Source organism: Poeciliopsis prolifica, unplaced genomic scaffold (assembly GCF_027474105.1).
Source record: "Poeciliopsis prolifica strain line A6 unplaced genomic scaffold, Auburn_PproV2 SCAFFOLD009, whole genome shotgun sequence".
Classification (NCBI taxonomy): Eukaryota; Metazoa; Chordata; class Actinopteri; order Cyprinodontiformes; family Poeciliidae; genus Poeciliopsis; species Poeciliopsis prolifica.
The window spans coordinates 4,111,528-4,137,053 of NW_026562384.1; the positions used below are offsets into that span (position 1 = coordinate 4,111,528).

General features: G+C 40.8%; 1 protein-coding gene across 4 annotated transcripts in view; it reads left to right on the forward strand.

Moving 5' to 3' along the window:
- The first annotated feature begins 2,722 nt into the window (after nt 1–2,722).
- LOC129362677 (rho guanine nucleotide exchange factor 9) overlaps nt 2,723–25,526 on the forward strand; it is a 53,246-nt gene continuing 30,442 nt past the window's right edge. For 3 of the 4 annotated variants that reach the window (XM_055034367.1, XM_055034368.1, XM_055034369.1), the window contains exons 1-5: nt 2,723–2,808; nt 6,306–7,973; nt 10,101–10,439; nt 11,189–11,315; nt 11,409–11,518. In XM_055034367.1, the coding sequence (XP_054890342.1) occupies nt 6,393–7,973; nt 10,101–10,439; nt 11,189–11,315; nt 11,409–11,518 (2,157 nt within the window). In that variant the 5' untranslated portion in view covers nt 2,723–2,808; nt 6,306–6,392. The remainder of the gene's footprint in view (nt 2,809–6,305; nt 7,974–10,100; nt 10,440–11,188; nt 11,316–11,408; nt 11,519–25,526) is intronic. The other variant, XM_055034370.1, reaches the window with a different exon arrangement.

A 25,526-nucleotide genomic window follows, 5' to 3' on the forward strand; every position in this document is an offset into this window, starting at 1 on the left:
CTCTTTAAAAACTGCTCAGTCTAAATCAGGCCATCTTACCAATACAATTTGTGTTAGTAAAATAATTCAATTTCACCAGACAAGCTGCTAGAATGTAACCAAAATAATTGCAGATTTTAAATATTTCTGATGTAAATAATCTAAGTTTAACAGCAAACTGATATGAGGTAGTTAAATTTTTAAATCCACTTTTAAACCCACACTCTGCTCAAATTTTTAGTTATTGATCACATTCTGCTAATCTATTTTGTTTACTGTTAAAAGAATAAAATGAGTTGATTGCAATGATATTGATCAGCTTTTAAAATCTATTTAAACAAGGTAACATCAGAATGATTTCTCTAATAACCATTAGTAGCTTTTAACTGCTTTCAATTAGCTAAAACTGCCTCAGAAGCTAACCATGCTAGCATGTTTATCCTTAGCATTAGCGATAGGTAAGCTAGCTGAAACTGGGAACAAATCTAAACTCTTGCTCCAACAAAACGCAACCGCACGTCTTATTCCCAACTATTAATCAATCATTCATTATCCAAACCAAAGTCAATCGCAAAACTCGTGATATTTTAATTTTAATTTAAAAAGCAGCTTTGAAATTGGATGAAATTGCCCTTACCGCTGCAATAAACACAAGCTGGTTTAACTGTAGCGCCAATATTTTATTACTTATTCATAGCTTTCTAATTGAACAATTGAATTAAATTTAAATAAACCTCAAATGACTTTATGACTTTTTATTTTCACGTTTTCATGATGTAAAGCGCTTTGAAATTCCTCGTCGTTGAGCATAGCTAGCACTAGCTTGGACTAAATATACAATTGACCATGGAGGAAAAACTTATTTAAAGCTACCAGTGGCATAAACCAAGCATTTGGGTCAAAGAAGTCGCTCAGTAATTTCATATGTGGGCGTAAGAAGGGGAGTAAGGGAAGAATCTATGACCAGAGAGCAATAAACAGTGAGTCACAGTTAAACAATGACAGAAAATGACCACATAAGCACAAACAAGACAAAACTGAAGCTGCAAAGCATTTTATCTGTTTGAAGACTAAACCCAAACCACTATAGTCCGGACACTAAAATGCTCCTGCTCAGAAAGGTCACCGTCGCTGTAATTTGCAGCGAGTTATCGGGGAAGTGCGGCGTGTAAATCACCGTCTTGCCACAACTACCAGCGAACCCGTAGCAGTGTGATCGCTGCTCCAAGGGACAAGGCAGGAGCGCAGAGCCTCTCCACGGGCAAGCAAGGGAAGCGTGGACACCCGGAGATATTTACATACAGTCAGACAGACTTCCTGGCATTGTCAGGTCGAGAGCGTTGATGTCAGATCCACTCCTTCCTGTGCAGGAGGGGAGAACGCCATGCGATGACAATGGGCCCAAAACAGGACAAAGAGGAAATGTTTAAATTTAGGCCACCTCTTCCACCATCTCCTCTTTCAGGGCGATGGAGTGCTGGAGCTGTTTAGTTTTCAGAATTCCTTCAGTTCTCCCCCTGCTCCCTCCCTCCCAGAGCTCCCTCTCCCCATTGTATCATTTCAATAGAAGGATTTTCACATTCAGAGAAAATCCCAGAGGAATATCAGCTAGTGAGACCAGAGTTCAGTCAATAACTTGTTTTCACTGTCGCTTCAGAAAATACAAGTGCTTTTCTTTTTCTTTTTTTTTTAAAAAATAAATCCGTGAACAAAACTTAAAGCAGCACCCAAAAATTGTGCGCTTCCAAAGCAGCATTGAACTCAGAGCTGGCCTAAGATATAAGAAAGCTTTGCAGCTGTTTAGAGCCCCCTGCTGGCCAAAGATACCAACTGGGCAAACCACAGTCTGTAATTTAGACCATCAATAAACAAAACAAACAGAAAATAACAAACAATGAACAAAGAAATGAATAAAATAGTCATCACCTATCATGTAATTGATCATTTTTGTTGCTACAGTGTGAACTGAAAAAAATAATAAAATACTTTCACCACCTCTGATATAACTTGAGTTGCTTTAAGTTAGGTCTCTAGAGCCATATGCATGTAGAAGCTAATCATTGGTAAAGTGTAATTCACCTATGAGATATGTTGAAAATAAATTGAAAAACAGACAATCCTGCTATATAAATAAAATAATAATCGTTAAAACAATCACATTCAAAAAGGAATTTTGAATAAATATTCCTTTCTCTCTTGTTGATTATAAAGCAAACTGTGTTAAATGTAGAGTACAAAAATAAAAATATGAGCATGGAAATAAATAAATAAATAAATACAAGGTATGTGATGAGCTTAAATGCAAGGTAGCAGAAGTGATGGGGGAATTTAGGGGGTCCAGAGCAGGGGACCAAATTCTGCTTAGGACCTTGTTCAACTTTGGGCCGGCCCTGGCTGACAGGGTTAGGGTTAATGCCATTTTCGCAGAATTGTTGGGGGTGGTGGGGTGTATATGTGTGTGTGTGTGAGTGTGTGTGTGTGTGTGTGGGAGCGAGAGACAAAGAGAGAGAAAGGGAGTGCGTGTTTGCGTGAGAGCTTTATCACAAATCAGAGTTGTCGGCATCTGCAGGAGCTTCACGGGGCAAGAGTTCACGCGCTCCGTCCGAAACCCGGGGAGTTTCTGACGAAAGCTGACGACGTCCTACAAACCAAACACATGTGAGAAATAAAAGGGAGTAGCTATCCACAATAATACATCCGCCTCTTTTTTTTTTTTTTTTTGAACAGGCGGTCTGAAAGTTGAGGCAGTGCCCGAGTTCAGCCACTGTTCAGGCGGTTCGGGACAGCAGCGGAGATGCCCTGTTGAACGCGGCGGGAGCTGCGCCTGCGGTGAGTCCACAGCTGGAACTTCATTTCTGACTTTAGCTTAGCTAAAAATAAACTTCCCCTTGTTTTTTTTATGTATTTATTTTTTCATAGTTTATTCGTGTTTGTCCTCGGTGGAAACGGGACGGTGTCAGTGAAGGAGGTGAATTGCGTCAACGAGACGCAATATTCCTGTTAAATAAGAACAACAAACAAAAAATGAACGCCCAAAGAAACGCAGAGGAAAAAAAAAACACCATCTGTGTTCTTCTTGTTCCGTGAAAACTAAGTAGCTGCGCAATAACTTTGTAACAGTGACAGGAAAAGAGCCTGTGAGCACTTTGTAGCCATGGGCTCCAACAACTGTACTACACATCACTAATGGGATTTTACAGTGTAATTTGTAATACAGTTTATGAGCAGTAGCTGCCACAATATGTCTAGTTTTAAACAAATGAAGCGTGTAGTTTAAAAACTGGTTGACAGTAGTTGTAACAGAGCCTGTCCACATTTAATTTTGGGAGCTCATTCCATTCAAAGTGTTAGTCCACCTCAGCAAACCTACATCTTACTGTCCATCTTTATTGTGAAAGGTACTCACCTTCAAAGCGTAGCTCCAGTAACCCTTCCTTAAGGGAATTGCGCATATTTATTAAAAACAAGGCCTTTCTTGCTCTTGAAACAGGAGATATTGCCTATATTTTTCTTTATTTTGCTTAAAGTTTTTAGTGTCTAGCAGCTAATCGAAGCTGACCCAAGAACAAAGTGGACGTCTTGCCATTTTAAGACAACTGTGTTCTGAAAAGTTTGGCAAGATTTACATTCTGGCTATACAACAAGCTATTTTTTTAAAAATGTTTTATTTTTGAACTGCATGGATCCTTTAGATGTGATCATTTTCAAGCACTCTCAAAATCACCAGCAAGTAACTCCAACCAGTTAAATTTTTTGTTTTTTTTTACATCTACAGTTTGAAGAGTCACACATTTGTCTTGAAACGTGACTTTAAGAGATTAACCAAATATAAGTTGTCCGTTATAATGTGTTGTGCAGAAGCCAGGCAGGCCGTGACTGGCACAAGTCTGAAGCCCACAAACATCATCAAAAGAATGGCTTTCCTCCTTTGTGATGCTTTGCCAAGCCCTTCCTGTTCCAGCAGCAGTTTGTTTGTGGGAATTTTTCATGCCCTCCGCTTTTGTCTTCATCGAGTGAAGTAACGGGTAATAAAGGGTATCCCACCGCCTGGACTTTAGACACATGCTTTTTGAAGCATTATCACCTGTGTCATGTTTGGATGCTTTAAATCAACCAGGACATTTTCAAGTTGATCTTTTGATTTATCAGCCAAAAAGGGCAGTGCTCTGAAACTGCTCTTGGTTTCTGACATGTATTAGGTTGCGCATTGTCTAAATGTTGCCTGTGAATGGCTTCCACCATGTGGTGAGCTCTGTAGGTCTTGTGAGGACTTTAGATCTTCATACATATTTGATTTGGTTTACTTCTCGGCATTGCTATGAAACTTTGCTTTCAATTCTCTGAAGTATCTACAGGTACATGAAAAAATCTTAGTTATCCCTAAATCTTTTGACAGAATAGACCAAGAAAGCTTTTATATAATTTTATTTCCTTTGTTATATAGATTATGATACAGACAAACAATAAGTAAAAAAGCTGCCTTTCTTTAGAAAGTCTTAAGTTTTTTTCATTTCTTCAAATTTTAGAAACAACAGGTGTCAGTGACAGTCTTGGGGTGGCAAATCCAAAACTGATTATTGAATTTCAGTATTTTTTTATCATGTTGTCAAGTATATATATATAAATATTAGAGTGCCTTTGAAAAGCAGTGGTAACCCTTAAACCATTGTATTGAATTTGAGTTTTATTTGGTAGATCAACTCAAAGTACATATTAAGAATATAAGTACATTCTTAAGCAACACATATTCAGTCAGTTTTATTCAGCCCTCCTTTCACTGGTATTCCTAATTAAAATAAAGCACAACTAATTGCCTTCAGACGACACCTCGTTGTTAAGCAGAGTCAAATTGCTTTAATTTAATCTCAGTTCCATTCCAGCTGTTCTCTGAAGGCCTGTGAAGATGCTTTAATGGGAACATTTGTGAACAATAATCAGCATGAAGACCAAGGAACACAGCTGACAGGGATTGCAGAGTTGTGTACAGCAGAGCCCAGGCTAGAAAACAATATGCCATGGAGCACTGCTTAATCCATCTTCCAAAAGGAGCATGCGTATGGTACACTTGCAAAGTAACCCAGATGTGGTAGTCCACTTATGGAGGCATTAATCAGCCCATCTTCCACAGGGACGGGGAATCTGGAGCTAAATACAGGGCAATCCTGGAGGAAAACAACTTAAGATCACGGTGGACATTTGCCTTTCAGCAAGAAAACAAAGCAACAATAAAATAGCTAAACTCAAAGCAGAGTTGTATGTTAGAGTGGCCCAGTCAAAGCTCAGTCCTAATCCAAATGGGAAGGCTTGAAATAGCTATTTGTTGACACTCTCAAGAATGATTCTGCTTGATTTGTATTGAATGAGCAGAAATATTTTTCTTGAGGATAAAACAAAGCTGGTATCAAATACGCCAAAAGGTTTCGTTCTACCAAATATCGATTCAGGCGGGATCTGAATACAAATACATGTAAAATTCCTATAAAGAAAACTTGTGGTTTTTAACATGATCAAATGTGGAAAAATAAGATTTTGTATCAAACTGATATATGTTCAGATGTTTCCATTCCTGTCTCTCTGACTGCAGAATTTACATTTGTAGAAAACTTTGTATTGATTAAAAAAATGTTGCCAGTAAAAAAAACAAACAACAACAACAACAAAAACACGTTAAATGTGAATTGTGATACCGATTAGAAGGCCAGAACCCTGAAACTCATCCTTGCTTCAGAAGTCTCGCTACAAAATCAGCGTCTGCCGAAGGCCTCGATTATGTAAGATGCCCCCCTATACATCACAGGGATTACCAAACAGGGGTAATTACCATGTGGTCGGGTAGAAAGCATCATCATCATCATCATCCCCAAAAGAAGCTTATCTAAGTGGTGCGATGATGTCACAGCAGAAGCAAGTCTGAAATAACCAGACATCCCTGTGGTGAGTGTTTCCATGGCAACGCAGCCTCCCGGTTAAACGGGGGACAGGGGACTGCGTCTCAAATAATTACTTTGGATAATTGGTACCAAATATGATGGGAAGGGAGGTGGGTGGAGCTGTTGCTGACTTGAGGGAGTCCCTGTTTGAGAATCACAGTAACTCTCTCACCGTGATCATCTTCACATCAGGTGTTGCTGAAAATCTGACCCCGGGTGAAGCACAGCTGTCAGACCGATTTTACTCCCCTACGTTTTCTGTAACATCGTTGGCATTCGTTGCATGCATTTCCGGGTTTCTCGGCGTAAGTTAGAGTTGAAGGAGCAGATATGAAATGACAGTGTTGTCAGTTTAACGTCAGTTTGCTGAATAAGAATGTGTTTTTGCTCCTTCAGGTGTTTGAAAAACAAAAGAGAGAGAGAGAGTGGACCTAAAGATGATGTTCACCGGAGCTGATAGCTGACACTGTAGAATGAGAGAGGATGGAGCAGACAGACAGCCCTGCCTCAGAGAGCAGCAACCCTAATGGGTTTGTCAACCGAGTGTTCAACGTTTCTCTGGATGTGGAGAACGAGACAGGCAGCGTTTGTATTCAGGAGACGGGGCCGGGGCCCGCGGAGGTGCAAAACGAGAGCCAAGCTGCCTCCTCTCAGACCCCTGTCAAGGACAGACAGGAGGTCAACCGGAGGGCCCGTGCCACGGGGGGCATCTGGCGCATCTTAAACCGAAAGAGAGCCGTCCCTGAGCTGGAAAGGAGACCCCACTCCATGATCCTCCCCGGAGAGGCTTCCATCCCCAAACTCTCATTTGCAGACAAAGTTCGCTCTTTTAAGAAGCTAAAGTCCCCCGCCGTGTTCAGAGGGAAAACAGGAAAGTTGTCCACTGCCAAGTTCACCAGCTCCTTGGTGGACGAGGAGTCTTTCTGCCATGATATCGGCACTCCACAGCAGACCAGCAAGAGCACCCTTCGAAATAGAGGGAAGAGGCATTCGTATGCCGGCTACTCGGTGGACTTCGACTGCTCGTTTGAAGACCTGGACCTGTCTGCACCAATAGATGGCCTCCAGCCCACTGTTACAGCAGAGACTGTTGTCCAGAATGGCTGTAAACCTTCTGAAAGAATTTCATACGCTAAGAGAAACAATAGCAACTCAAACAGCTGTAACAAAGTCAGCGCAGACTGTGAGGAGCCCGCTGTTAGGAGTAGCCCCAGAACCCATCATAGTGGAGGGAGGAGGCACAAAGATGTGTGGAGTTACCTGAGGAGGATTTCCCTCTTGGGGAAAAGTAATCCCGTGTACTCAGAGAGAAGCTTTGACTCTGAGCTCCCCTCGATGGACAAAACCATGGATTCAGATTTTGGATCTGTAGACTTTGAGAGCGTCAGAGACTTTCAAGCACCGCCCCCGAAACAATCGGACACAAAGGGACACTTTGGTGGTCTCTTCAAGTTTTTTAATAGTGTAGCAGAATCTGCCAGAAAATGGCGGACAACGTCACGGTCCTTCTCTCCTCCGGAGGGAGAGAGGACTCCAATGACCTCCCCGCGGGCCCCACAGCACTCAGTGGACAACATTCATAGTGTTTCTCTCACACTCCACAATGAAGGATCTTTAAAACCCCAACCAGCAGAACTGTCGCCACTCGTTGCTCAACCCTCAAATCCCAGTAGCTTTGACGGTGAAACGCCAGTGACCACAACCGGTGGACAATCCCCCAAAGCTGCTTTAAAAGCCTTTAGAGCTTCGTCAGGATCTCAAGCTGCTAATGGCTTTCACAACCCGGACAACGTGACAAACCACAAATCCACGGCGATTGTAGAGAATCACATTCAGGATTCAAGTTTACGCGTGGAGGCTGAAGCTGATGCTGAGAGGGTTCGGCTGAACTGCCTGTGTCAAGAGGAAAAGGTAGGGGGACAGAAAGGAAATGAGCAAGATTCCAGGGATACTCCGCTTGACTCCCACCAAGTACAGGAAGTGAATGTCCAATCACAACACGGTGATAAAGAAAGCACAACCAATAGCGTAGCAGCCTCAGATTCTACTGAAGAAATTTTTAAGGTAAGAAACGAAAACCTGAAAAGTGCTAATAATAAATTTGTCAGAGAATTTGTTTATTTGTTTTGTTAAGCTGTTGTTCTATCTCTATTTCCTTAAGCGAATACCATATCCATGTGTAATATGTTGTGTATTCTTTTTCCATTACCACATTTCATTGCAGGCATTTTTCACTTCATTAACTTTCCCAGAGGCATGTGTCATGTAATTACTGCACAAATGCTAAAAAGTTCATTTATGTAACTGCCTTAACCACGGTCATTCTTCTGCTTATTAAAAAAAGTCACCGGCAACCTGGAATATAAAGCGCATCAGAGCTGCTAGATATATCTTTATGAGATGATCTGGAGTGTATAGCTATGAGACAGCAGCCCTGATGTTGTCCTTTTGCCCCATCTGTTGGAGAAAAGAGGTTACAGTAAATATTATAAAAACCCCACAGCAGCATGTTACAAAAGTTTGTCCTTCCCCCGTTTGGCCAGCTTTTTGTAGCCTGCAAGAAAAGCTTGCGTCTCCCATTGAGCCTGCAGTGTCGGGCTGCAGCGGCCCCAGAGGTCCGTGACGTCAGCGCCTCTTTACCGCGACCTCCCCTTCTCAGAATTAGTCATCTCCCTCCTAGTCATCCCAACGAGTCAGGGCACGTTAGCTTCTGACTAAATGAGATATGACATCTCAATACTCAGCACACTTTCATAGGGGTTTATTATGCAGAGGCAAGGGCTTTAGGAGCATTTGTTTAGGGAAAAGTGCTAATCTTGTGTCTCACAACTGTTTAGCAAGGTCCTGCATTTACGTCCAGGTGGGAATCATATCTTTACATGAAAGTTCATCTGAGTTCCTTTGTTTTTTTTTTTATTATGTTCTTAAGACATTTGTGTTTCAAAATTCAATTTCTAAACCACTACTGCTTAAAAAGATAAATTCATATCACTGGGTAACTTATTTAATTTGGAGAGCAGAAGCCTACGCACAGTGTTTTGTAATAGTTTTGCGCAAAAGGTTGCACATTTTATTAAGATTTCATCCACAAAGTAAAGCATTGTTGCTAAGAGGAAGGATAATTACAAATGTTTTTAAATTTTTTTTTACATTTGCACATCTTTAGTTTGACAGTCTTGGATAAAATCCAGTGGAGCCAATACCTTGTAAAATCACCCAACTGGCATGCAGAGTTAATCTCTGTGTGATATAATCTGAAAATAAACATAGCTTTCCTGTAAAGACTTTTGGGATTTCTTAGAGAACTTGAGTGAACAAAGCAGAGATAGGTTATAAAACAAATTCCCAAGCTTCAAGCAACCTGTGCTGTTTGAGCCATCATCCGGCTAACCACCTAAACTGACGGACCCAAGGGATTAATAAAGGCCCATGCTAACTATGGATATGTGAGCAGGTCTGTTAGCCATGCATTAGTTGTCAAAAGAAATAACAAAAACCAAAACCTTGCCTTTGCAGGTGTGCACAGATACCCACAGTTTATCAGTAGTTTCATTAGACAATGAGATTGTAGAAAATTACTTAAATAGTGATTGTCGAAGGGTTATTGAAACTTAAGGAAGCACTATTGTTCCATCATGCATTCCCCATCAAAAATGTCTGGAAATAATTATTTATGTGAAGTACATGCATACCTGCAGAATGAAGAATCCTTTACTTATTCAGATCTGATGTGCAGCTAACAGCTGCAACAGACAAGAGCAGAACTTAGAAACCCCCCTGTGGTATGATGGAACGTCTTGATTTAGTGATGTGTCAAAACATGTTTCCAAATCTAGTTTGAGGGCTGCAAACTAGACTGTAAAAATAGTTTTGTTTAGACTTTTCTTCATGATTAAGTAATGAAATGAACGCATGCATTATTTACAACCCTTCTTAATAATTACCTCATGGTAAGGAAAAGAAAAAAAGTGTTAGTCTGTCTCTTAAACTCAACAGTTTTTCTTACCTGGTTACCCACACATGCATTGCAAGTAGAAACACGAAGTGTCGACGGATGGAATTTATTTTTGCACAGAAATATGAAGCGCAGCTTGTCAAAACTGCAGACGTACTTTCCTTATTCCCTGCACAAGAAATGCATTGTTGCGCTTATATGTGGGCCAAGCAGCTGAGTATCTCTGCCAATCCCAGCTGTGTGAGCAGATTGCCAGCAAGACAAGCTGCAGTGTGAGGCAGCCCGGACCAGCCCCGGCCCAGTCTTGCACAGAGAAGACCTCTGTGCCTCACAGGCGGTTGCTCCACCGTCCCCGTCCGGCCTCGGTGGTGCTGGACCTGTGGAGGTCCAACCCGGAACGCGAGATCTACACTCATTATAGCGAGGTGGGCTCCCTGCCCCGGCTGAGACGCAGGCCCGCTGCCACCATGCTGCACTCCCCAGGGCAGAGACGGACGGCTGCGCGCTCCAGGCCTTGTTCTGTCATAGAGAGCAGTGTTACTAGAGAGACCCAGTCGACGGAGCTGCCTCACAGAGTAAGATGTTCAGAAGCTCGATTGTTTCTAAAATTACAAAATAAATCAGACACTACCTTAAAGTATGCATTTTCAGAGTCCATAATTTGCAGATGTGAGAATATATCAAGCTAAAAGTAGAATGGGGCCAAGACTCACTGATAAATATAGAGCATGTCCGTAATGAATCAAGCACACTCTGCAGGCTTTGAAGGGCAGCCCAGTACTCACCCAGTATTTATATGCCGCTCACTGTTAGTTGCAACAATGCCTGCATGCTCTGCCTCATTTACAGAGGCCTGCTTTTCTGAACACTGCATTTCCCTCTCTTTTTCTTTGCCTCCATCTCACAAATTCCATTTTTTCCCTTCTTCTTCTCTTGTCTTTTTTGGCTTCTCTGTATCCATTCTTCATTTCCAGTCTTTCTCAGTGGCCAATTTTCTGCCTCATCGCTCCCATAAGCTTTACCTCTCATTGGCCTAACCCGGAGTCAGTTCATTTTAACCTGAGAGAACGCCTTGGTCGGCATGATGTATAGTCTCTCTTGGTTTGCTGCGGAGCACGCATGGAGGCCAGTGCACCAGAATAGAGTTGCTGGGATGTGGAATACTTATATTCACAGCAAAAAAAAAAAGGAAGAAAGAAAAAAAAAGGGGGACAACGCAGAGAGGAAGGTTTCTTTTAAGGTGAAGGGTAGAACAGTGTGTGATTGTGTGATTTGCAGTCGCGTTATGTGGAATATATGTCCTAACTACCCCAGTGCCCTCTAGGCTTTGTCTCGCCCTCCGGGAGTGTCGCCACTCGAGCCCCCGCAAAGGGCATCTCTGCAGCGGTGTCGCTCGCTGCCTCTTCCCCCCAGCACTCTCACTGCCTTGGCTTTGCTCCTTACTACTTCAGGTAATAGCACATATTCTTGCTAGCAATGAATTTGCAGATTTGTGCACATTTTCTTAATTCTTGTCCCGTTTTTCTGTGCGCTTCCCACCGCAGTGGACATGGGCCAGTCGTCCTCGTCGGTGCGCTTGAGGTCTGGAGGTTCCACCAGCTGCAGGAGGAAGAGGCTGTTGAGACCCGGGTCAGAACCACTGCAGGTCAACATAGTGAGTCAGACACACCCATCGAATCACCTCGCAGAGTGCTGCAGCTTTATTTAGTCTGTATTTCTGCCAGTAGGTTTATGATACCGAGGCCTGGCTTATGCAAGCATAGCACAATGAGGTTGTTTCAGAGAAAATAAGCTAAAATGGCTTTAGTGGGTGTTTAATCAGATGATGAGGGAAATGATTCGTCTAAAAGATGCAGATGTTGAGGAATGTCATGCTGCACTCTGAAGCGCATTTCTGACAAAAAAATATAAAATTTCTGGTGAAATCTGAATGAAAATTGGCTGATGTATTACAAATGTTTTCACATAGTAGCCAACACAGTGCTTTGCAAAAGTATTGACACCTCTTGAACTTATCCACATTTTGTTACGTTACATCCAGAGGCATTTTGTTAGGATTTATGTGACTTACTAACACAAAGTAGGGTATAATATTGAGGTGGAAATATAAGGATACATGGTTTTCAATATTTTTCCCAAAAAAGATTTGTAAAGTTCTCCTGCATTTGTATTCATCCCTCCATAGTCAATAGTAGAACCATATTTTATTACCTCTCTATGACTGTTTTTAACCATTTGTCATTGCAAAATAGTTCAGCCTCACTCAGATTAGAGGAAAAGTAGTTCAATTCAGATCTGGACTTTGACTGGACCATTCCAACACATGACTGCGTTGGAATGTATAGTCTACAAGCTGCAAGCTATTTCTTGTAGCTGTGGATATATTTAGGGTTGTTGTCCTATCTTTTGGAGCCTCCAAACTGGTTTTCTTCAAGAAGTGACTTCTGCTACCTCTGAGCAGCTTTAGCGTACACAGGATGATGCTGCCACCGCCATGTGTTCAATGGTGTTCAGGGGGATGTTCAGTATTACTGCCAGGACTGAATGTTCATTCTTTGGTTTCATCTGATCAGAGCATCTTCAGCCATGAAGTGAATAAAGTTGATTTACTTTAGGGGTAAAATAAGTAAACTTTACCCCTAAAGTTTATTTAGAGGTATCAGGAAAAAAAACAGGGCTGAAAAACAAATGTGCGCCTCACTTTTACGGTTTTTATTAATAACTTACTTATTTTCATTTTTAATCATATCCCACTTTGCTTCACTTTGTTTGGTCCTACCACATAATCCCAATAAATTAGATTACATTTTGTGATTTTAATATGACAAAAGGCGGAAAAAGATCACAGGATGTTCATATTTTTGTAAAACAGTGTATCTACAAGGCTACGTCTTTGTCAGCTGTGTAAAAATTAGCTGCAGTAAATGTAATGCTACACAGGAAGCAAATCTGGGCCTTTCAGCGCCGATCCTTTGATGTGCAAGTGGCCTCTTGGGAACTCCAGTTGAAGGAGAGGCAAAGATTTTCTAAAATATCCATGACTGTGCGGGGAACAGTTCTCCAGCTGAGCCCGAGTTGTCGGTCTGCGAAACCTTGGATGCATAGATCCCATATTGATTCTGCTGTTTAATCACAAAAGGCACTTCTCTTCTTCCAATGAGTTTTTCTCAATGTGCTAACAGCTATGTTTCTATGTTTCTGTCAAATGTACATCTGCATGCCGCGATGCAAGGAAATGCGTCATGTCTGCAATGTCATGAAAGCATCTGGGTGATGTTTTCTTTACATCGAAACAATTTGTGATTCGCATCTATAGACGACTGCAGATAGTAAATTGAGTAATATAGGCAGCTCATTGTCACTACAGTGATGCAGTCTGTTGAAGTGGCAGATTATGAGCCCCCACTGTCAGCTATTCACGGCTGCCATGTCTCTGGATTGAAACCGAGTAAGCTTCGTCCTTGAGGAAACGAGAAAGCTGCGTTTTGACTTTGATTATAACTTTTTCTCCCCTTCTTCTTCTTCTTCCTGATCTAAATTGTATTTGTGAACCGCGGCACGTTGTTGCTATGACATTCGGCTGGCTCCCGTTCAGCTTCTTTGCTTCTATCTTTAGGCATCCTTTTTAAGCATGAGCTAAATAGAGAAAGTGTGTGGGTGCAAAGAGAGAAAAAGGGGTGGGAGAGAAGAGAAGAGAGATGCTCCCTTTGTCACGGCCCTCCCCTGGGGGCTGCGAACACGGACATGTAACGCTGAAGAATCTGAGCTTGAATGGCGAGAGACTGAGATTCAAATGAGATACTGTTATTTTTATGGAGCAAATCCGGAAGTCGCTCATGAAATACTAATAAGAAATATCAACTGAGAACAAAAAATAAATAAATAAAAAATGGGGCTTCAAGATATCTTGGCTTCCCTGCAGGCAAATGGTTTTCTCTCACTGGGCTGTCTTGCTTGGATGTGCTGTTTGGAATACAGTTAAGTGTATGTTACAGTCGTCCTGTTATGATGACGACTGAAGCTGTGAGGCCGCAGGCAGAGAGAAAGCATTCTCACTGCAGTGGATTAGCTACTAATGCTGACGCCTCTTTTCTTCCTTTCATTTAAATGGATTTCTCCCACCAGTTCTGCTCTCCTCCTTCCCTTACCTCTCTCCTCTCCATTTCTGCTCTGGTGTTAAACTTTCATCATGGTTTCCTCCCACACACACACACACACACACGTACACGCACACCCGCCACTCGTCTCCACTTCTGTCCCGTCCCATTCTGCACTTTAAATTAAAAAAATAACAAATAAAAAAGTGGGCAGTGGGAAGGTTTAATTCCTGTGCAGATAAGAGGTCTGCGTGATGCATGTTGCTAATGCTGCGCCCGAAGCTCTGCTGTCAACTTGTCCAGAAGGAGGGGAGTTGTCTTATTAGGGATTTCATGCAGATTAGGACTTTCAACAGAAATTGTGTATGATTAAGTTGCAGTATTAATCATATTATGCAATGGTATCCAGTTACTATGAATACATGAGTCAGCAGGCAGGAGATAGTTGGGCCAACTGCAAGGCCTGGATGAAAAGGAGCAAAGTTGAGTTGAAGGACTTCTTCTTCTTTCTATCCTTGCGATGAGCAGCAGCACCAAAAATGAGCAAATACAAATTATTTAAACACTTTTTCACATTTTGCTGCTTTATGCACACAAAGAACTAAATGCTATTTCAGGATTATGTGAAGCACCAATAAAAATAACTGAGAAGAGAAAGGAAAGTTATGCATCATTTTCAAAACGTTTACAAATACAAATCTGAAAAGTATTAAGTGCATTTATATCTAGCCGTTTTTACTTTGATACCCCTAAATAAAATCTAATTTATTAAGTCACACACAGGGATCTGTGTGTGACTTAATCTAAGCAGAAATACAGTTTCTCTGGGAGACAACAAATGAGACCAGGCAAGAAATATGTGATGGAAAGCCAATGCCTGGTTCACACGGCAAGATTTTTGTCTGATTTTCAAAGCTTGAGGGACACGACACTTGACAATAAAAAATTGTACCTGCAACATGTTTGGTGTGATGTGTTTGGAGTTGAGCCACATGGAAAGAGCAAAACATCACACACAAACATTCAGATGTGAGACAGGAAATCTCGCAAAACCTCCTGAGACCAAATGTGAGATTAACAAACATGGCCGACTGAAAAGTAGCAATGGCAATACAATATGGACTAACAGAAAAAAAACAATAGAAGAAGATGTCTCTGATGTCGGTCAGACTTTATAGTGCGCCGTGGCCATTGTTTTGTCTTCTTTGTTTAGAATCCCCCTGTGTGTTTCCGTCACCTTGCTTTCTGATTGGCTGCAGGTCGGGTCCAACAGGCTGTGTGCTCATTCATCCTCAGGGAACACCGCACACGCTGCCACGTTGGGTCAAGACAATCCAACATGTTGAAAATCCCAGATTTCAGATCAGAACAGTCCTGATGTCCTTCCAAGCGGACCAAATCACTCTTAACACACCAAACATAACAGGAATAACATATACATTGCAGTTTGCGTTTATAGATAGACGATCTTTAAGTTGTGTGAGTTTTTTTTGTGCCTTTTTATTGCTAAAATACAGAGTGACTCTGTTCAAGTGATGAATCCTCTTCACACACACGTGTACGCCCTTTACATGCTGCTATCCAGAATTCAGTGTTAAATCTGTCAGGACAGATGAGTCATTACATTGACATCTTTATTATTAGATTAGTAGCGAGTAGCACCAGCTAACGATATCGTAGCCAAACACACTGTACATGTGCTTTCACCTGAGGCCTTATTTCGGAGAAGCCTTGCGAATAGATCCATGCCCAAAATAACTGCGCACATGCATAGTTTGCACGATAACCCAGAGGCGACCCAGAATCCTTCATCAGCGTTCATTCAGCATTGTTCACCTGCCAGCGCGCCAACAGCTGCCGCTGTTTGGAAGTACATGATGAGCTCTGATGAATAGCAGTGTCCCTGCCTGAGTCTGAAGCGGATGGTTGGATCAGAGCTTCCCCGGGCCGATTCTTCCCAAAGAAATGGGTTGATGGTGTATACATGGCTATGTGACCACATTTATGCTGAGTGTGTTTGTATGTGTGCTAGGGAAAGGAGAAAGGCTCCGGGCCTTTCTCTTACATAAGCATAAAGACGGATTCCACCGCTCTCTGTAAAAGCTATTTGGACTTTTCAGGAGAGCTGCATGCTCTCTGGTAGTGGAGGAGCTGTGCTCTCTGGCCCATCCTGTTTTACAGCGTCGTCCTATTGTACACTGTATCCTGTCAGATCATGCACAGACTTGTGTGTGTGCAGCTCATGTCTCATCAGAGCTGGAGTATGCACCGCTCCATTTCTATGCTGTGCTGCTGGCACATTGGAGGAGTAATAACAAGGTTGCACTAACAGGCAGTGATTCCTATAATAATATTCTTTTACACATAAACACTTGCTGCTGAACAGCAGCGGTGTCTTTTGGGTCGGATTCCATTTCTAATTTACCAGGATTCACACTGTCCACTATTTGTGACTCACTGTTTATTTTTAGGCCAGATGGTTGGTTATTGAGGATTAATCCATTCCAGGGCCTTCAGTCAAAATACTGTCACATGCTGTTAGTCTGTCTGACAGGACAGTCCTAGTGATCATTTTGTGTCGTTTTTTTTCTTATTGTTGACACTTTTTCCCAACTTACTTTACAGCTTTTATATTGCAAAGTTGAAAGAAAAATAATAAACTATTATTATCATCATTAGAGTAATAACAATTTGATTGATAAAACTGACAGAATTTTACCACTTAAGCATCCTCTAATTGTTGTACCCTAACTAACTTTTCAGTTAGTTTGCAGAGAATAGTAAGTTTTCTGCACACTAAGCTGATGTTAGTGGACTATTTAGTCAGGTAATCTGCTCATGTTGATATTTTATGTATTTTTTTCCAGTGAAATTCACCACAAACTTCATGAAGCAGGTTCTGCATTTCATATTGAGTCTCGTATCATGTTGAATTTTGATGAAGCATCATTTGTTGTGCACTAGGAAAGCAGGGTATAAACAATTTAATGTCGATATCCTGCCATGTGGTTGAAGTAGTTTTAGTTTTTAGTTTGTAGGCCTGTTCAGTTTTTCACTCCTTATTGAATTTTACCCACTAAATATTTGTTTATTATACTTAATAAACACAAGAAGAATTGAAAATGAAGCCAAAATTATGCAGTAATAATTGATTTTGTCAACTAATTTTCTCAAAATAAATACTGAAATTGAATTTGGATTCAAACAGACAGTCAGTGTCTGGTGTAGATTTGTTTCACATGCTATAAAACTGATAGTCATTCATTGATTACCTCACAGTTGTTGTTTTTTTTATGAACATAGCTATTATGTATGTTTTTGGTTATTTTATCATTTTAAATGATTCCAAAGATGTTTTCTCATTTTTAACAAGGCACCTAATTGTATTGATATGTGAAAGGAATGACACATCATGCATGTATTACACATGTATTTGTATTTTATAGATGTTTTTGTTTGTGCAGCTTCTTCATTCAGAGAAGGGAAAAGTTTGTAGCTTTCACTGTAAAACTCTGCCCAGAACTATCATGCTAACAATGAATCATCAAGTGCTCTGAGAGTCTGATTTTACTTACTACCCCGGCTGCATTTTGTAATTTAAATCAAACACACTCATCTAACCATGATCACTTTATCCTGCCATAAAATAATGAGACAGAAGCTAACTGCCTTCTCAGTTTCCTGAGAGTTCGGATGTATCCTGCAGGGCTCTGAGTACGATGGGCTGCATTTTTCTGGCAGCTGCCACTTCTTGTGTACATTATTTAGCCTAACTTTCTCCCTCTGACCTCCCTGCTACTGTGCTACACCACATGTGGCATAAGAGCAAACTCTCCACTGTAGACACGGATTATGCAACCACACATCTGAGGTCTTTGTAGTTTTACCTCATTCTCCATTCTTTGCGCGCCTCCTTATTTTTTTTTTTCTGTGACCTAAGAACTCATTCCTTTCCTCCTTTCTCCTCGTTACAAATTGGGTTTTTCTCCCCTCCTGTTTTTTTTCCTGTGTTCCTTCACCTTGTCCTCCCTTTCTTCATCCTATTTTTCCCCTTCAGGCATGTGAAAACACCTGTCTATTGCAGCCTGGTGTGTGTGTGTTTGTATGTATGTTTTTTTTTATTTTGTTCTTGTGATCATTCATATTAGTCATATTAGTTTGGGAGTCAGACTATATAAGATATTGTAAGAATTAATTCATTCAAAGTGATATATCTTATTTTTTATGTTAACTTCGATGATAAAAATAGAAACCCTACATTTAGTTTATTTTAAAATTTAAATATTGCATAATACCAATTGAAAAACAAATATTATGCGATAGCCTTCCCTTGTGTCAGGGTCGCTGCTTACTTTACAGTTGTTCAATAGAGAGCTATTATTACTGCATTGGCACTCTTTACCGAGCTCTGCATCCAGGTACGTCAATGGAAAGTTGAGTGGAAGAAAAAAGTTTTGGGGGGGAAAAAGCTATACAGACAGCAGAGATAATTGCTGCAGCATAAAGTAAAGCCCATTCAGGAATATTCACAAGGGCTGAAGCTAACACAGACATTATAGGCTCTAACTGTCACATTCCTCATATTAAACCACTCCTAAACCACAGACAGCAAGAAAAAATGACTGGAATGTTGCTCTGGGGCCAAATGTCCTCTTTTCAGTTGAATATAAGTGATGCATTTTATTTTAGGAACCAGGGTCCCAGAGACATTTTCACAGTCGTGATGATTTGGGGAGTCACGTCATCTGCTGGTGTCATAAAACTGTACAATACCAAATGTATTTATAAACCACTTTTAAAACAACAAATGTATGTTACATCATGCTGATTTGAAGCAGTATTTCATGCAAAAGCAGCCTTAACCAAGTAATGAGTGAATATTGTAGGTCATCGTTCTTTTTAATTGAAAATATTTCTGACATTTATCTTCTAATTTTCTAAGAAATTGGGGCTAAAATTGTAAAAAATTAAGACTTTAATTACTTGTTAAAAAAGTGAACTACAGAAATAAATGTAAATTTACTTAGAGGAACCTGTGAAAATCTTCAATCAGATAGTTTTTCTTTTTGATGAACGGCATGAACGTCAGGATGGATCCAAAAGGACAGATCTCTCCCCTGCTTCCCAGAGCTCCGGGCCGCAGGTGGCAAAGTCAGGGCTCTGATGAATAGTGACAATAGTGAGCACGAACACTCGCAACCAGCGCAGCAGAATGGGAGTAAAGTGGCACTGATTCAGGCAACCAAGCAAATCATTACACAGTTCATTTGAGTGTTTCCCATGTGCCACAGCTGGGGTTTCAAATGATCTGTTTTGCTTTATTTTTTAACACACTGGTACTGATTCTGAGAATCCTAAATAGATTTGGGGAGGCTATAGCTTTTCCTTTTGTACTAAAAGTTGATTTGTTGTTGCTTTGTTATGTTTTGAGAAGGAGCAAAGATGACTCAATGAAGAGGCTTTTGAAGGGCTGAGAAATAAAACATGCAATCATGTCTTTCATTTTCATCATATCTGCAGACATAGTTTCAAATGCAGGGAAAATAGAATATTTTCTTGTGAAATGAGAATATTAATAACTTTGACATGTGTGTGCAATGAATATAAAACTTTGGCAAATTGCTGTTCTTCCGATACTAGCTGGATTTTTTTAATCCAAGTGAAAAATGCTGATATTCCTAAAGGTTTTGTGTTTTAAACAATCTCGATGGACAGATATTTACCCCAAAAAGTGAGACAGTGACAGAGATACACGTCACTTCTTCTTGGCCAATACTGACCAATAGCTTCAGCTAAGACAATTCTAGTTTTGGCTTGCTACTTTTCTTTTTCCTTAGGAATTGTGCTTTTTTTCCCCCTATTTATTATCCATCATTTTTCATAAACTGGTCAGAAATAGAGTTAATGTGAAATCCCCAGTTAGGATTTATTTCTCAATCCCAACTCGGCGAGGTAGAGGATGTCAAACAGCCGTGAGCAGCAGTAAATCTGTAAGATGTAGCAGAAGTTGCAGCTAAAAACTATTTATTAGCACTATCATTGAACTCATTTCCACACATAGTGCTATTCTCCATTGTCTGAACTGAAAATGGATTGTATGACGTGTCAGTGTTGCTGTTGGAAGTGTAGCTTACATCTTAGCATGCTAACACTAGCATGTGACACTGACTGAACTTATGCAGCAGTTCTCCGATCATTGTGATGACTCAAAGCACATTCACCCATTAGCACTCACGTTTATACAAATGGGCACATCAACATGTGACAGGAGGAAGTTGAAATCAAACCTGCAATCTTCCGATCGACCCGGTACCACGTTGTTACTGTTAGCATGTTTCTGCTAGCATGCCTGGCTTTGCAATGATTTCTGGAGGGCCTGCTTCCTCGTGTCTTGTCTAGTCTGTTGGCAGTCATGATTACTCCAAGCACTTTGCCAAACAGTTGCTCATTTCATCCATCCTGACTTTTTTCCTTATTATTCTAAAAGCATCTCATTGCACTGAAATTGAATTACTCAGACAAACACATTCTACTCACTCCGCAAGAGTTTTTATTTAGTTCTCGTCCTGGACAAATTATGCTTTTCACAAACAAAATTAGCAGAGATTTGCTTGAACCAAAGGTAGATAAGAGGGTAACTTTTTTTCCTCCCTCCTTGTGTTTGATTTTTACAGCTGGTATTCACAAGAACCATCAAGAATTAAGTGGTGATCTTCGACAAAGAAGAAGGCAAAACCATTGAGACATGTTAAATTAAAACCAGTCCCCAGGGTCTCATTCCTTAATTAAGCTTTACTTCAGATGCATTTCCTTTCCTGAATATCATTTATAATAAGTTCAGGCTGAGGAAATTCAGGTTGCTAGAACCTTCAGTTCTAGCAATCCTCTCAGGTTCATTTGCAAGTCTCACCAGGGACTGAATCAAAGAGAACAGTCACAGGATAGTTTCATCTTGTTCTTCAGTTTGGAGAACACACGGATATTGAGCTGATGTCGTCATTAGAAAATATACTCCTGTGATGTTTAGCATATGACTAGGATTTCTTCGTCCTACTTGGCAGAGCCCGTCTATTTGATCTGTTTGTCTATTCTTCTTAGCTCTCTGTGTGCTCTGACCCACTGACTTGACTTTCTAAATGGTCCTGAACGAATAAACAGCTGATGGCCGGACAATGGTGACACAAACTGTGCTCAGGAAAAGTCCAGCGGTTTTATTTTTAGGGCGCTTTGTGGCTTGAAGGCCTGGGAGGAAGCAGGAAGTCAGTGTGGTTGCCGTGGGGATGGGAGGAGAAGAAAAGAGTTGGAGCAGACTGAAGGGGAAATGGGTGTGGTGGGTTTTGCCTCCCATTAGTGAAATACCTACCAACCACAAACAGATTCATTTGCAAGCTCTAAAAATTGAAGTCTTATTCGGGGAAAGTTTGTCTAAATATGCAGCTACTTAGCCAAAGGCCAAAGGGGACAGCAATGACTTCAGCGACCTCAGAAAACCTTATGAAAGAAACCTTAGAACAGGAAATGTTCTATATTTGTTGTTGTTTATGTTGTTAGTTTTGCCTAGAGATGCATATCTCTTGTAATTTAGTTTTATTCTTATGGGTAATAAAGTATGTTGTGCTGTGTTGAATACATTTCTACTTCTCTTTTTAATCAGCTATTTTTCTTTTTACATTTTGTTACATAGTAAAATCACAGTTGGCTACAATATATCTGTATTTATTATGTAATTGCAAATTGGAATGTCTGGTGTATTTGATGTATGAATAGTTTATCCAGGATACTTTCTGTTGTGATAATATGTTTTGTTTCTATACAAAAAAAAAAAAAAAAATACAACTATGGCTCCTACATTAGCTGTACTGCCAACTAGTGGCTGAACATGTACTTTCAATGGAAGATCAAAGTTCTGTTCAGAGCAGGGGTGCCCAAAGTCGGACCTTGAGGGCCGACATCCTGCATGCTTTAGTGCTCTCCCTAGAGGTGGTAAAAACTTTTTCAGCATGTCAGTGTTTTCCTGAGGCCTTCTAATGAGGAACCTTGGTGTGTTAAATCGGGTTTAAATGGTTCAGAGGTTCAGATTGAAAAAGTACCACATTTCATCCCATCCCTTGGCAAAATTAAAGACCTGTTTGGATCGAGGGTTCAATGGGGGAAGTTGGAAATCATTTCTCCCTGACACAATATTCTTCTGGCGTCAATTCAGCAACTTTCAACAAGACAGTGTTATTTACATTTTGGAAATGTAAATAACTGGAAACTGAGAAACATTTGAGGTCTGAAAAGTCCCTCAAATGTGTTTATTTGGATTTTATGTAATTGTGAAATGAAAGAAAATGGCATAGATCTAAAGGAGCATTGTGTCCATGATAACTTTGGAAGAGGTGCAATGATTCATGGCTCAGGTGGGAGAATCTGTTGACAGAATGGCTAATGGTGGAATCAAATCCACAAATTTGTCGTTTCTGAAAAAGGTGCATGGAGAAAGCCAAAATGAGCTCCGCTTACATGCTGAGATCCTCCTGAGGTTTAGATCAAAGCCAATTCATGTGTTAAAATGGCCCAGTCAAAACTCACACCTAAATCCAGTACAGCATCTGTAGTCAGTCTTGAAATTTGGTGTTCACAGATACTGTCCATTCAGTCTGAAATTAGCGAAGAAATTTTGTTTTTTTTGATGTGCAACGTTGATTAAGACATACCTCACTGCACTTCCAGCTGTAACTGCAGCTACATGTGTTTCCACAAAGTTCAGACTCAAGGTTACCGAGTACAAAAGGTCAGATCACATCTTAACAATTTTTGGTCTGAGAATTACTATGAAAACAACACATTTTCATTTCACTTCACAATTATGTAATGATCTGTGTTTATCTATCACGTATCTCAATAAATGCAATAAAATTTGTGGCTGCAACCGGACCGGATTTTGAAAAGCTGCGCATACAAATAACAAAAGACACACCCCATATTCAACTTTCTCCAGTGTCATGTTTGGTCCATAAGCTCTGTACATCATTTGGACTCACCGTAAAAGAATATGTGATGTAATGTTGCTGCCTCACATGAAACAGCAATAAGTCTAATTAGATAAAAGATTTCTGCCGAAAGTGAGAAATTACGGCCTTTTACACATACTCGCTCTGTCTCTTTGTATACATATGGGTATATTAGCGTTGGTGTCTGTACAGATTTAGACTTTCAGATGTGACCTTTGTTGTCTAAATGTCAGGGAGATTGGAGAGGGAGCCCACAGAGGTAGGACAGGCTTATGTAATCTGCTCACTGAGTCTCTCACACACACAACCACAGATGAGGCGGGGGGGCGGGAGCATGTTTGAGGACGACTGTCATATCTCAGCTGTGATGCACCATACCCCTCTCTGTGCACTGAAAGCCTGCCTTTCAGGAGCCGTCGCTTTTATCAGCATGCATGTGCAGAAAGTGCCTCGGAAATTATTTATAGCTTTAAAAATACAGATATACTGCGCTCCTTTGGTGTTGTTCTTTTGAACTTCTTCTGAGGTCCTTTTATCCGTACCAGAGCTCTCAGGTGGATCTTAGGGGTTTGCCTTTGTGTGTCTGTGTGTCGAACGGCTAACTGGGCTAGTTTTGGCGTGTGGGGGATTAAGCTGTAGCATCAGTATTCCCTTTCAACACTTCTTTTTACAATCCAACGGTGATTGCACCTGAGCTACAGGACAAGTGCTGCAGCCTGCTCATGAGTATAACAATGTTCACGTTGAGTATCGCTGGCAAAATAAAGGCCAAAGTGACGATTTGCATGCCAATGGTAAGAACAAGCTTCAGATGGGAACTGGGGTAATTTTCATCCTGTCACTTGCAACTGCCGAGCCTTAAAGGGGCCCCGCGCAGAAAACGTTTTGAATACCAAACCCTCTCCTCGTGTAGGTTTGAAAGGCAGCGCTGAAATGTTGCTTGGAAACAGACTTTGGCCTCACTCGGCATGGACTCTCGGCTGTTAACGGCTTACACCAGCAGCAGCAGCATCTTTTGGGGCCGGGCGGTGAGGAGGGAGGGATCAAAACATCCATTAAAACTTCTCAGAACACTCCCAAAGCATAATCTGCCTTGCCAGCGTTCATCATCAATATGCTCGGTATGTTCCAAACCACCACACTGTTGCCCAAGAAAGTCAGCCCACAACTGTGGTAGCAGTTTGCTCGCAGTGCAAAGAGCAAACGGAGGAAGCAGTAATTGGAATCATTGGGCAAGACAGGAAAAAGTACACTAAAAGTGAAAGTTTCTGCTGCTTTGATCGTGTAATCGGAACATAAGATGTGCTGCTGTTGTGTTAGCTTCACAGTGTGCGGCAGACTCAGAGAGTAGTCACTATGTGTAAGAGCTGCTTGCTCTTTTAAAGGGTGTGTCATGGTGTCTCTCTGGGTGAAGGCCGTCTCACGTTCACTGCCTTATAGCGCAGATCGTCTTTGTTCGATGTTCAGAAATGTGCTTCGTGATGCAACTTTGTTGACGACGAAAGCAAAACTATGAAATGGAATCACAAACAGGGTGTTTCGGTGTAACCCAGCTAGTTTAAGTTCTTCAGACGACTACAGTTACATCCCCATCCAACTGTGTTTATTCACCTCCCCAGTTACAGGTTTGCGGTACACCTTGACCCGCTTTGCTCACACACTCACTCAGAATGAGTGGATACAGTCTGTGGACATCTGTTTTCAGCTTCAGAGTTGGATTTAGTTACAGACTTTAACTAGGCCATTGTTGCACATTCTTTGATCTAATACTACCGCTAGTAGGGTTTAGGGTTGTTTCTCCACCTTTCTTATGTTATTTGATGATGGAATAGTATTTAATTCACCGTAGGGCTTATTTTTTAAAGGCTTCTTTCTTGATACTCTTCCATAAAGCCTGATTTTAGTCGGCAGACTGACCTCTAAAGCTCCTCCAGAGTTATCATTGGTCTTACCTGAGTAATACCCTCTTTGAGCAGGCTGTCATCTCAGATAGTTGCCCATGTCTTGGAAGGGCTGCAGTTGGGTCATACTCTTTCAATTTCAGGTGATGGGCTGAAACGTGCTGCATCAAATTTCCATGTGTTGCTTCATATAAAATAACCGTGCCTTTTTTCTTCTCCTCAACTTTTCCCTGGCCCATCTGGTCGGTCCCTTGGTTTTTATGGTGGAAAAAATAAAAAGTAAAACCTTGCAGAACTTTCCTTCCATGTAATTGCAATTACTTATTTGCATGGGTTGTGTCAGTCTGTCACATTAAGTCCTCTGAAAAGAGCTTTGCGGTTGTAATGTATCTTATGTAATGCAAGACATTAAAAAGTTTAAGGGCTATGAATACTGTTGTTGCAAGACTCTGTTGCGTGGTTGGCATAACCTCAAAAACAGAACAGAGAACAAGCATGATCATCAAGTAGACTGAACCTTTCACAAATAAAAATGACAAAAAAATAAATAATACTGTATTAGATAAAAGTTGTAACTATTTATAGTAATAAGAAAAATATTTGCTATGTCTAGAATGCAATTGACAACAGATGCAGTTTTATTCTTTGACAGTAATAAAGCTCCATCA